The sequence below is a fragment of the Hermetia illucens genome, chromosome 3 (assembly GCF_905115235.1).
Source record: "Hermetia illucens chromosome 3, iHerIll2.2.curated.20191125, whole genome shotgun sequence".
In the NCBI taxonomy this organism is placed as follows: domain Eukaryota; kingdom Metazoa; phylum Arthropoda; class Insecta; order Diptera; family Stratiomyidae; genus Hermetia; species Hermetia illucens.
Genome location: NC_051851.1, coordinates 143,801,025 through 143,813,702, shown reverse-complemented (window position 1 = coordinate 143,813,702; position 12,678 = coordinate 143,801,025). Strand labels below are relative to the sequence as shown.

Here is a 12,678-nt window from a genome sequence, read left to right as displayed (position 1 = left end):
TGGGATTCATATATGCTTTATTTGAAAACAAGTTTAAAATATTCAGTTAGATAAAAAGGAATGATATAATGTAAAAAAAATCCATCACTTTGATTACACATAATTAAAAAATCAATCGGAATATAAATTCAATAAAACACATTAAATACTGTAATAATAAATTTGACGAATCAATAAAATGAAAATATAAATCACTTCAAGATGTCGCCAATCGACTAAATAATGCACTCTACAAAAAATATATATATTTTCTAGAAATGAGATAAAAATTCATATATTTTTCTTAGACAACAACAGCACCAGCTTCTGAACGACTCATTGGAAGATCTGGACAATGCCTCCATGTATCCGAGACGGGATCATAGCATTCTACTGAACTTATTGTGACTTGTGCCCGATAGAAGTTAACTTCACATGTCTGAAATAGAAAAGGTGAAACAGTCCGTGATCAATTTGATTTGCCGCTTCGAATGGAATATGTTCTTACCTGATCACCACCTGCCACATATAATAGTCCATCCGCTGATGCGACCGCTGGTATTGCACGGTTCACGGACATTGGTGTGACCATAACCCATTTGTCTTCCTCAAAACTGTAGCGTTCAACAGTCTGAAGAACGTCATGATTGCTACTTGTTCCGCCGACCACGTAGAGATGTTTATCTAAAACTGCAACACCCATTTGACAGCGGGCTGTTTGCATTCTAGCCAGTGAGGACCATTCTTGGGTGACGGGATTGTAACTGAAAAATGTATAAATTAGTAATTTGCGATAAAGTTTACCCCACTTCGGTCTATCAAATCAGTGAAATGAGACATAGTAGAAATTAGAAAAAATATTTACAAACTCACCAAATAAGATCTGTTAGATATCGACTAGCAGCAGTGCATCCACCCACAATATAAATCAACCCATCATAGCTAACCACTCCCATGCTGAATCTTGGTTCCGGCATATCACCAACAAACGTCCAAGTGTCTTTAATCGGATCGTAGCATTCTATTGTCCCGCCAATATCATCACAAACCCAGCCTCCAACAGCATATAACGTTCCACCTACTGTGCATAATCCAAACTCACATCGTGGCACTGTCATGGGAGCAATTGGCTTCCAGCTATTATTCTGCGGATCATAAACCTCTCCATTTGCCAAAATCTGGCTGCCTCGCTCTCCGCCCACAACATAAATCTTTCCATTTAAAACAGCGACACCGGGCAGAATTCGTCCTATTTCCATCGGTGCAATTTCACTCCACTCCTTGCGGAATGTATCGAATTTCGCTACTGATTCAAAAATGCAATCGGCTGGATCCCAGCCGCAATTCGTTCGTTCTCGTCGTGACCCACCGATTATGTATATACTCTTTTTGGCCGAAACACGAGGACGAACGCTAAGTGGTACGAGTTGTCCCCGTTTCGACGATATGTCTCGCCGCATCGAGCGAAGTGCAACATTCAAGGAAACGTCGTGGCAATCTTTCATTGCATCATCAAATAGTCGTACAGGCAACAAAGCCAGTCGAACGTGTTGTAATATTTCGAATACAAAGCAACGTCTCTGTTTTACGTCGTGCTTGATCCAACGTAGAGCTGCCTGAAATACCTGAGATTCACTATCGACGCGAAGGTATTCGGATCTAAGAAGTCGTGATAGAAGTGTTTGGGGCGTGTCGAGAAATTCATCTTCGAGGGCGACCTGGAATTAGCACAATGTGTTTTCTAAATCTAAAATAATAATTTATTGGATGAAATACTAAAAAAATCAACGACTTTTCCAATTAAATTAGCTGAATCAAAACCTAACAGGATCTAAGTGTAATTTCGCGATCTTCCTAGCAATTAAATTATCGGAAATAGACGATTTTTGCTAGTATTATTTATTTGCATATGCGATATTTCAGGAATCATTTGTTTCCTTCATCAGTGTTATACGTCAAATCCCAACCAAACAGAATTCTTTGCAATAAATTGAATTGACAATGGTCCGATACAACGACCCTTTGTATTCATGTTACATGCAACAGAATTAAGCGCTACTTGGGTGCGAGGGAGCGCTAAAGTCTTTCATACTCTTCTTCTGTTAACAAGTCTTTGCTTGCGTGGAAGTCCGCAATTCGCACGGCAATCCCTCTCTTCATACTTCCGCAATTAATCATCGTTTGCTGGTTAGAGTAAAGGCGCGACCATTTTAACTCGATTCAGGATCTAATAGTAGTAAGCCTGGAAGTTGATGGTCCGCTAAAATATTGATACCCCTAAGAGCTGGGGGTTGAGAATTTACTCAAGGGATTCCCTGCTTGTCGTGGAAGGCGCCTAGAAGGGATCGAGATTTGTATTCTAGCAACCCGCAAATCTTGAATCTTCTTTATATTTTGAAAACGGCTATCATGTTTCCGAGGCGGACTGATTTTGCAGATACGACCTTTTGCTCTCAATAACAGTTTATGATTCCATTCTTGGATGTGCGAACATTGTTCGACAACAATATCGAGGCCCCTCAGAATGATCACTTCTCTTCCGTTGGTAATCCTGGTAATCAAAAGAGGCTTTCTATTTACAACTCAATGCAGTTCAAGAGCGGCTTCCTCAAAGTAACGTTGCGATCGTGATGGGAGATCTGAATGCTAAGATGGGCTCTGATCCCACCTGGCACGAAGATGTGATGGGAGAAACCAATCTTGGGAACTATCTTGACAATGGTGAGAGATTTGTGTCGTTATTGACGGTACATTGCTCGGACAGACCCTATCATAAGGTCATTTGGTTTTTAAATGGTCGACTACGTACACATAATCGGATCGACCAATCGCGATTAAGAGTTAACTTTTCGGATATGCGAAACAAGAGAGGTGCTGACTTCAGCCTCGAATGAGATCATCACATGATGATTACTTGCCTTTGCTTATGCCTCGGCCCCCTAAACTCAACGCGATCCGTTTTGGTGACCCGCTTGTCGTTCGTTTTACAAGTTGTTCGATGGTCGGGTTAAAAACGACAACGGTAGTCTCCTTATCCACCGAGTGAAGTTCCACTTCTTGTGGACTAGCCACCGTAATAACAGCATCATGTACAAAATGCTCCCTCCAGAAAAAGTGAAAACATTTTGGTCATCAATGCGGTTGACTATTTCCCCGCGAAATTGTGCTTCGCAGCTCTTGCAGGGCTACTACTTCCTCTCATCCGTAAATTCTGGGTATCTGTTATTTGTCCCAGTGGGTGGAAAGAAGGTGGGATCATTAAGATTCCGAAGGCTCCCTAGCGTCGCAAAGATAGTAGCTAAAATCATCCTGGAATATACGAAGGAACCCATCAAAAGTTTGATCGACAGATTTCCGCTCGAGATTTCCTACACTGACCGTATATATCTGGTGCTGAGTATATATCTGTGTTTCACTCACTCTTCATCGATTTTAAGAAAGGTTACGATAGCGTGAACAGGGAGTGGAAATGTCTACTCAGGAAGGACTTACAGAAGAAATAAACAGCTTTTATGAGAGCCACATATAATAACGCAAAATGGCAAATGTTGCATCGAGGAAAAAGTTCCGATAAAGTCCAAAGCGAAGTGGGACAGTGCTGCATTCTGTCGCCAATATTATTCCTTCTCGTCATCGGCAGGCAGGCATCGGAGGACGTAGAGAAGTTTAATGGACTGTGATATCTCAAACACCTCGACCATGCTGATGCTTGTTCTCTCATTGAGTCATAGACCTTTGGGCTTGGAGAAGGATTAAAGGTAAAAACCAACGAAACCAAAATGCTCATTCTGACTGATCATCGCTCTCTCCCTATTTGCATTAATGAGCAGAACACTGAAGGCGTCGGACAGAGAGCGTTGTCTCTACCGACGCCGGCAAACAACTTGATGTCGCTCGACGCATTAACAACGCGAAATTCGCTTTTGCTGTTTTCTCTCATCTGCAAATTTAATTATCTCAATACTAACATCAATGTGAGGCTATTGCATGCCGATATTCTCTGGTTACTGCTGCATGGGAGCAGTACTTGGAAAGTGACCGCAGCTGTTACTCGGAAAATCTAAGCTTTCATCACTTCAGGTTTGCATTGTAGTAGTATTCTGGCCTGAGACAATATAGCGAGAAGGCGGATAGATTACGTATTGAGAAAGGGCGACAACTCCATTACGGGCTATGCCACGCAATAGAATACACTATCCCAGGATAGCTGACGATTCGGTCGCCCTAAAACTAAGAGGCTAAGAAGAGTGCAAGCCTTTCGGAATATCGTAAAATGAGTTGAAACACATTGTCAGAAACCGCCAATGAAGACGCGTAGAAATCTACACATCTTTCCAAAATAGTTGCTGCGAACTCAGAAAACAATGACTAGGGCGTCCGGAAGGAGATGAAAGACCGTTTCATTTTCAGATGACAGAAATATGCGAATCAAAGGTAAAAATACATTCTACGGAGAATTTGATTCTTTGAAAAACCTATTATAAAACTTGACTTGCCGAACTTAATTGAAAACACAAAATTAACATTCTAAATTGGAGTTTCATTTCTTGACTTTGCTTTTATAAATTAAGAGTTTGGTAGTCAATTTTAACAGGCATGAGGCGTCAATGCTCTAAACACACAGATAAATGGTGTTAAAGACCTTATCGTGTCCACTAGCTACATAGACAACCTGCTTACCACCGGTTTCCTTGAAGTCATCGTGAGAACTGTTAGTTCGCCGAGACATCGAGAAGCAAAATAAATTAACAATAACGTCGTAGGTGAGTTGATTTTTTTTCATCTTCAAAATTTTTTTGGGAATTAGGATCAGTTCGGTCGGTTTTAGTTTATCGGATACCTTATATATGAACCGCGATTGTACCCGTTAAGGACCGTGCCCACCGGGACCGTCACACAGATTTGTGTTCTAGCACAGATTGTGTCGTGTCGTACTGTGCCATGTGCTAGACCAGAAATCTGTGTGCTGGTCCCGGTGGACACGGTCCTCAACAGTAGGTTGAGGTTTATACATAAGGTATCCGATAAACCTGGTTTTGGTTTATCGTTAACGCTCGCTGGGAGTGAGACGACACGACATGACCGATTAGCTATTACACAGGTAATGATAAGACATTATGTCTGGCTTAGGCAAATGTTTCTGCCTGCCTCAGATAGAGGTGTCTGATTCGGACAAATATTTGTTTCGGATATTTGTTTCAGACAGTAGTCTGTGTCAGACATATATCTGCGCTTGTGTCAGCCAAATGTCTGCTAGGCTCAGACATCAGACAGACAATTGCTGTGCGAGACACCAAACAGACATATCTGTCCGGGTAAAATGTCTGTTTCAGATAAAATTTGTTTGGATCACAAATTTTGCACTTTACGAGCTTATAACTGTGGCTGAAAAAACAATCAAAGTAATGGATTGGGCTAAGTAAACCAACGCTAAATAAGGTAAAAACTATTTTTTTCTTAGAATAAGGCGACTGTTTTTTTGGGACACGAAAAGAATTATCTTAACTGATTACCTTCAAAAGGATAAAACCATCACTAGTAAATACTGGACATCTGACGAAGAAAATAATTTGGTTTCCTGACAACACACCCGCCCATATGTCGATTGTTGCAGTGGTTAAAATCAACGAGCTGAAGTTCGAATTGTTCGCCCATCCACCACATTCACTAGAACCAGCGCCTATCAATTGTTTCCCAACCAAAAAAAATGGTTCGGAGGTAAAACATTTTGGGATAAGTAGGAAGTTATAAGGTGTTTTGAGGAACTTGATAATTCACACTACAAAAATACTATCACTGTAAATGAGCACCATTATAAATACATATAAAGTGGCTCCTCGAAAATTAGAACTCATAGAAGTTAGAAAAGCTTGGAAATTAGAGCAAACAATTTATTTACAGATGAAACTCCGAAATTAGAATAAGTCGTTCTAATTTTCGACCTTAGAAATTCGATTTCTGTTTATATGGTAATTCCTTGTTTCATTTCCCGCTTTTCCATATGCAGCCATATTCCAGTTGATTTTCATTGGTTAGGGTAGGCGATTGTGTGTACACTCTGAATGTTGGCCTCCCGCAACTAAAAGCTGTGGAACTTCCAACTAAACACTACCCCATCATCGTAGAAGAAGAAAGTTGCCACTCATATAGTGTATCTTGCCATTCTTCACAAGCAACCTCCTCAATTAAGTCCTCTTCCTTGTGCTTGTGAATAATTTTGCGTTCCTTAGCAAGGATAGTAAGGGAATAACGCCGGCGATCATCATTATAGCTGGTTGTGACACAATGTGGTAGCCAAACGCCACCCATACAGTTACCCATTTCTGTACCTGCAAGGCGCTTAGGGTGCATCTCCTTGTCAAGGATATCTGCCCAAACCTTTGCGCCTTAAAACAGCTGACTTTAGGCGGAAACTGCAGCTGCGACCGTGACTGCTTCTCCTCTGATTTACACGAAACAGTTCATCTTTGACTTGGGCGTCAATACAAGGTACTTAACCGTTAGTGTTGACTCTATAATTAACTCGCCTATCGACACGGGATGCAGGGTCGGGATTCTCTTTTCAGTGAAGATGACTACGTCGGTTTTCAGCGCAAGGCAGAAACTAACAACAAACTAACTCGCTTACCCATCGCATCAATATGCCAAGTCTGCGCCAAAAATGCCGCAGCATCATCCGCATAACCGACAAGGCGCGATTTCTCTGGTATGTCGACTCTTAGCAAAACATCTTAAGATACATTTCAGAGAGATTTCAGGTCTCGATGCAACCTTCGGCATAATTTCTAGCGCCTTTTGGTATCTCAGCTAATTTCTCAATATACGCAAGAAGTAGTAGTGTGGCTAGCATATCTGCAATCTCATGGCATAAAGTGAACAAAATTTCCGCAGGCCTTCAATTTTTTGACTTTATAATCGATTCCTCACGGATACTGAGCCATTTCGTCTACTAGTTCCTGCCAACAGCGAGCTTTGCCTTTCATTTTTCACGCTGTAGTCTCCTTTTAGTTGATCTGTACCCTGCCATTGAGGTGTATGCCTCCTCCCGGCCGCTTAAACGTTGTAGCAAAGAGCAGAACTTATGACATTCCCTTCGTTGGTCGGTAATTTCCGCCGTTCACAAATACACAGAAAGCTTACCACGGTCGGGCACCGGAGATGCATGGAAGCCTCGCAGGCTTTCGTCATCATATTCATAATTGAATTTACGACAGTGACATCTGCAGCGCAAATACGGTTCGAAGTGTCCACCAGTGCGCCGCAACCTAATCCAATAGTTCCGACGAATCTTTCGAAGCGCACTTTGCCACCATGCATAAGGAGAGCGCGCAGTATTGATAGAAACTCGTTAAGAAGTCTTTCAGATTTCGCCAGTCGTCCATCGACGACAGCACTGCTTCCAATTCGAAGATTCCGTCGGGAAACCGGAACGTAGGTGTGGATCCGATGTTTAAAATTGTGATTCACCTTCTTGTCGTCATTATCAGGCATTATCCTGACTTTGAAGTTGAAAATACAATCCGTGAAGCTATTGTTTTTAAATCCCAAATGACATTCAGTTTCTTAGGCTGTACTGCAATCGAATCGCAAGAAACATTGGACCACTGTGCGATAGCACTGTTAAGAAAACCATCATCGACGGCGAAAAAATCGGTCTAGGTCTATATGACATGACTTTTTTGAATGGTACAATAAACAATGTAAGGGTTTCTGATTCTTGTAGGAAGTATTGGGAGCTTGGATCGACAAATCAAATGACGACATTATTGTTAAATTCATTGAGCTGCGATTCCTAGGGCGAGAAATTTAATATGGGTCTCCCATGCTAAACGTTTGCTTGACTGGACTAAGTAAAACTATTTATCGGCGCCTAAAATTATTGTGGATTGGGGCTTAAAAATACACTCGTCCCCCCTGCTTGTCGTAAGAGGCGACTAAAAGGGATAGAAATTTGTTGGTTAGTAATCTGCAAATTTTGAAACTTTATTGCTACTGAATCGTCAACAAAACCTTGGATAGGGACTGACCACATGATCAAGATTAAGGAGCATCACAATTGTACCAACAGAGACTTTCGATATAATGGAGAAGGATACTTTCTACGAGCAATTACACGCAGTTCAGGGGATGCTTTATTAAAGCGATATTATAATCGTGATGGGTGATCTGAATACCAAGCTTCAAGCACGATCTTGATAAACGATAATATTGGGAGTTTTGTGGATTTATGCAGTTTTCATCTTCTCGTCATTGCTAGCGCATTATTCGAGCTCGCTATAAGGTCAGTTGGGTTTCAACTGACCGACACTACACAGGCAATCAGATCGACCACTTTGCAATCAGCAGTAGATTTAGGATTTGTCTCTTGGGTGTGCGTATCAAGAGAGGCGCTGACATCGGCCTCGAAAAAGGATCGCTTGCGTGTGACGTCCGCTACTACTCGCTCGATAGTGGGAGATTTACTGATCGGACGGCAGATAAACTGAGTAACCCCCCTGGGAATATCCATGACCAAAATGATCAAAAATGCTCTTTTCTCGGGTACTGCTCAGGTCGTCGCCCACGTCCCGAAGGGGAGTATAAAAACGGAAGGCTCTATGGACCGTTAAGTGATGACTAGCGTGACACTCTCGAACTCCGACACCGAGCGAAGTCCCGAGAAGTTCAGCGTAATGTGCGCCCTGATAAAAGGGAAATTGCCATTGCGCTGGTCAGGGAAGCGGAAAATGTCGCAAAAGAGTTTGCAGGTGGTCCTGTGATGGACCATGATGACGAACAGCTGAAGAGATGGAAGGAGCATTTCACCACGGTTTTTAATCGTATCACATACGGTGAAATTCTATCTCTTGCGATGGAATGGTTAGTCACCAAAGCATTCAGGCACGAACTGTTCTTCCAAGCAGAAGAGAAAACATTTCATTAAGATACCAAAGAAGGGCACCCGTATTGTGTGTGACAATTGAAGAGGTATCTGCGTTCTTCCCGGCGTTGTTAAGATAATTGCTAAAATAATCTTAGAACGTATTAAAGAACATTTCGAAAGCTTGATCAACAGAGAGCAGGCCGGTTTCCGCACCCCACTCCAGAAAGCTTTCGATAGTGTGAATGGGGAGTGTATTTGGCGCGCTCTATATTCCGGGGTAACTAATAGCTAGACATTAGATTGTGCAAAATGACACGTATTGAACCGAGGTGAAGTCTCAGAAGACTTTGATCCAAAGCGGAGTCCGCTAGGGTTGTATTTTGTCATCGATATTATTTCTTCTTTTTATCGGAGAAGGAGTTCAATTATATTTTTCCTCAAACACCTCGATTACGCTGATGACATTTGTTTGGTCTCCCACTGTGTCATGGACCTTTGCTAAATGGCTCCGAATTTGGAAAGAGAAGCAAATAATGTTGGACTGAAGATAAACACCAACAAAACCAAGATTCTCAGTTTGACGGGTATCTGCACGCTACCTATCTGCATTAATGATGAGAACATTGAAGATGTCGAAAAAGTTGTATATCTAGGAAGCGCGATTTTTGCCAGTGGTACCGAACTGGATGTTGCCCAAAGCATTACCAGCGGTAGGTCCACCTTCGCTGCCTCACAATCAAGTTGAGATTGTTCTTCTTGTATTGTTATATGGGAGTAGCACAAGGAAAATGAACTCTCTCGTTTTCAAAAGGGCCAAGCCTTCATCAACACCTGTCGTATCATCGGAATACCGTGGTCTGATACTTTCACAAACGAAGAACTTAGGCCTACCACTCGTTTGCATTGTGATCGGAATGCGGAAGTGGCAGTAGGTAGGTCACACATTAGGTAGGGGCGACAACAGTATTGCTGGCTACGCTACACAGTGGAATCCACTCTCACTAGATGGTCGACGGGTGGGTTGCCTCAAGGGCACTTGACGCAGAATAGTCGAGAAGGATTACAAGGAAACCATTGGGGGCAGCTTAAGCGCATTGCATTTAACCGGGAACGATGGTGAGTAGGTGCGGTTGACGCGCTCTCCCGCATCAAGGGGTAAGTGGCAACCATATATATAGAGTCATCTTAAGTTTTCAGGTTTTCTGGTTGCTTGACAAATCCGATTCATCGGCCAAAAATCTAGGGTAGCTGAAATCATTGATGTTTATAACTCCTCGCATCCTAAGAGAATTTTTACATATCGCAGCGATACAAAACCATGTAATCGATTTTATTATTCCTCGAGTCCTGAAGTATCTTTTGTGTACACAGCTGTCGCCCGGTTCGTTTTCTTTTATCGATTTCCCTGACCGATGGGCAAGCAGCTACCGTTTCACTGTCAACGGTACTACACTGGCCTAAATCCAGTGACAGGTGTGATACTTCAGCGTTACTTCATTGACTCTCACATATATCTCCGTGGACTCCAATTGAACATGCTTTAGTGTCAGCCATACAGCATAAATTAACTCCCGAATCCATTATACCAAGTGGTGCTTGAATCAAGAGTTCAAATCGAAAGAAGATCAACAAACCGGGATTATACTTACTAAAGGGAAATGAGAATTAATAAAGTTGAATGCACTCTCAGCCAGTTCTTTGCAGTTGTGCGCTTCAGCGAATCGTAGAATGCCGAGTGCGTTCGTAGCATGCAACTCGCGGCATAGAAACTCGCAGCAACCATCGACCACTTCGTGCAGCTGAAGCATATCGGCAGCCGCCAGCAGCTCCTGGACATTTATCTGCAAACGACAAAGGCGTGAGGGTAACCTTTTTCCCTTAGCACAATTCAACCAAAGCTACCTGAGTTATGTGAATTCGTCCCGTGTAAATGAAATCGAGTAGAATTTTGAGTATCTCGGGATCGATCGAGTGCAGAATCACCGACTTCTGCTTGCCTTCGCTCAGCCCGAGCTCAGGCCGGAACATCGCCTCGAAGTATTCGCTCGAGGCACTCAGGACCGCACGATGTGCCGACAACGTCACTTCGCCTGCGATAATTTCCACATCACAAAATCGCGAGTCCTGACGCAGTTGGCACAGGTTTGTCAACACTTTCTGGGCATATTGCGAGGAGGTGTACGGTCGCCGCTCCGTCGTTGTAGTCGACATCATCGCGTTCGATTGGGAATCTTCATAGCGAGCGTACTCGTCGGAGGGCGAGTAGCTTTTCAACGGCGGCATAACTCCTTGCCAGCGCAACGATTGGCTCCCGGCGAGGAAATTTCAGCTTCACGCACAACTCGGCAAGGGGCAATCTGGCGTTCGTAGTTCAATTTTCACGGAATGGCGGCACTCGGTTTTCTCGCGGAATCTAGCACGAAGGTCGAGGTGAGATAATCGGAATATTCGTTAGAGTGGAAAAGTTCGGAAAAACGGTAAAACTCTTGCGATGCAAATCAATTTTACTTCGTTTCGATATTTCAAGCAAACGCCCCACAAACACAGCTGATTTTGACTTTTTCCAATACGTCAGTGACGTCTGTAAGTGCGCTGCACTCAGGCTGGGTTAGGTACATTGGATAGAAAGAGACAGAAGGTGGAAAATGCTTGCCACTATCTCTTTCACACATTTACCATAATTTAACTGCAGCGGTTGCAGGTTGAAGATATTTTCCTCTGTAGGCGGCGAGTAATTAAAAATTTAATTGGCAATTGAAATTTACTCGAAGTGTACTCGAAGTCTTTCTGCTTCTATTTAAGCAGATTTAAATTGAGATGAAATGCATTGTTACGAATGGAAAGTACTCATCTATTATTCTCTTATTCCAAACGGTTTGTTTGGTGAAAAATAAATATAATTTTAAAAGATCAGGAAACCTCGTTAGGTTTTACTATAGTCGGGTAAATAAAGTATAAGCGGATAAATTTATTTTGAAATTTTACCCATTTGTTCTGTCTGTTGGTATTGTTAGCTTTGCGATGGAAGCGAGTACCCAAATGTATCTATAATTATTGCACCCCAGATACCCTCCTTGGATAATTTATCCATCGTGCCCTTCTTCCAAACGTTAGGCAATGTACCGATTTTTCAAAAATTCACTATTTTCATTTCGTGAAGGGATTATCCTGTGTGTCGGGTTCGAGAAATCGATTTTTTGCCATCGATTGTATGCCGTGATTGGTGTCAAAGGGTAGTATAGGTCCCAGGGCGAAACGTGGATTGGTACCCACGGTGGAGCATAAAACCTGGGAAATGCCTGCTGAACCAACACCAACAGCTCTACTACCAAACCCTATCGCCACCTCCACGTGGTGACCGCTGGGAGCTCTTTCTTAACGAAAAGCTTCAGACGGAGAAGGATGAAGGCGAGTCTCCCGTGCCGAAAAACGGGACAAATGGTACCAACTGGTCCTCCAGGTTGGGGGTTGGGTAGGGCTGACAATCCTATACGGAAAACCGATATTACGAAGCCACGAAAGGAGCCTCGGACAGGATGGATCTTACAATGACGAACCCGGCAATGAAAACGGATTAACGATTTGCGCATTTTCTCATGGAATGTGCGCTCCCTGTACAGAGATAAAGCTGATGAGCAGCTAGCCGATACCCTGTCCCAATATAGGGCTGATATAACAGCGTTACAAGAGATGCGATGGACAGGGACCGGTTTCCTGGAGAAGAGCCATTACACCATATATTATAGTAACCATCCAGTAAACCATGTGCTCGGAGTAGGTTTCCTAGTCAGCCCAAAAATGAAACCTGCTGTTATCGGCTTTGAAAACGTAAGCGA

The 12,678-nt window shown here is 42.8% G+C and overlaps 1 protein-coding gene across 1 annotated transcript; it reads right to left on the bottom strand.

Annotated features, from left to right (window-relative positions):
• On the bottom strand, window positions 1–11,433 carry LOC119651432 (actin-binding protein IPP). The gene is made up of 5 exons (XM_038055031.1): window positions 10,745–11,433; window positions 10,492–10,683; window positions 853–1,697; window positions 488–743; window positions 1–418 (listed from the first exon to the last, which is right to left on the bottom strand). The coding sequence occupies exons 1-5, from the start codon at window positions 11,123–11,125 to the stop codon at window positions 284–286; spliced, it is 1,809 nt and encodes a 602-aa protein (XP_037910959.1). The 5' UTR covers window positions 11,126–11,433; the 3' UTR covers window positions 1–283.
• Window positions 11,434–12,678: the final 1,245 nt, after the last annotated feature.

Coding starts and splice junctions, on each gene's coding strand:
- LOC119651432 (XM_038055031.1), bottom strand. CDS start 11,125: ATGCCGCCGTTGAAAAGCTACTCGCCCTCCGACGAGTACGCTCGCTAT. Junction 10,684..10,744: donor GACGAATTCACATAACTCAG/GTAGCTTTGGTT, acceptor TGTCGTTTGCAG/ATAAATGTCCAGGAGCTGCT. Junction 1,698..10,491: donor TTAATTCTCATTTCCCTTTA/GTAAGTATAATC, acceptor TGCTAATTCCAG/GTCGCCCTCGAAGATGAATT.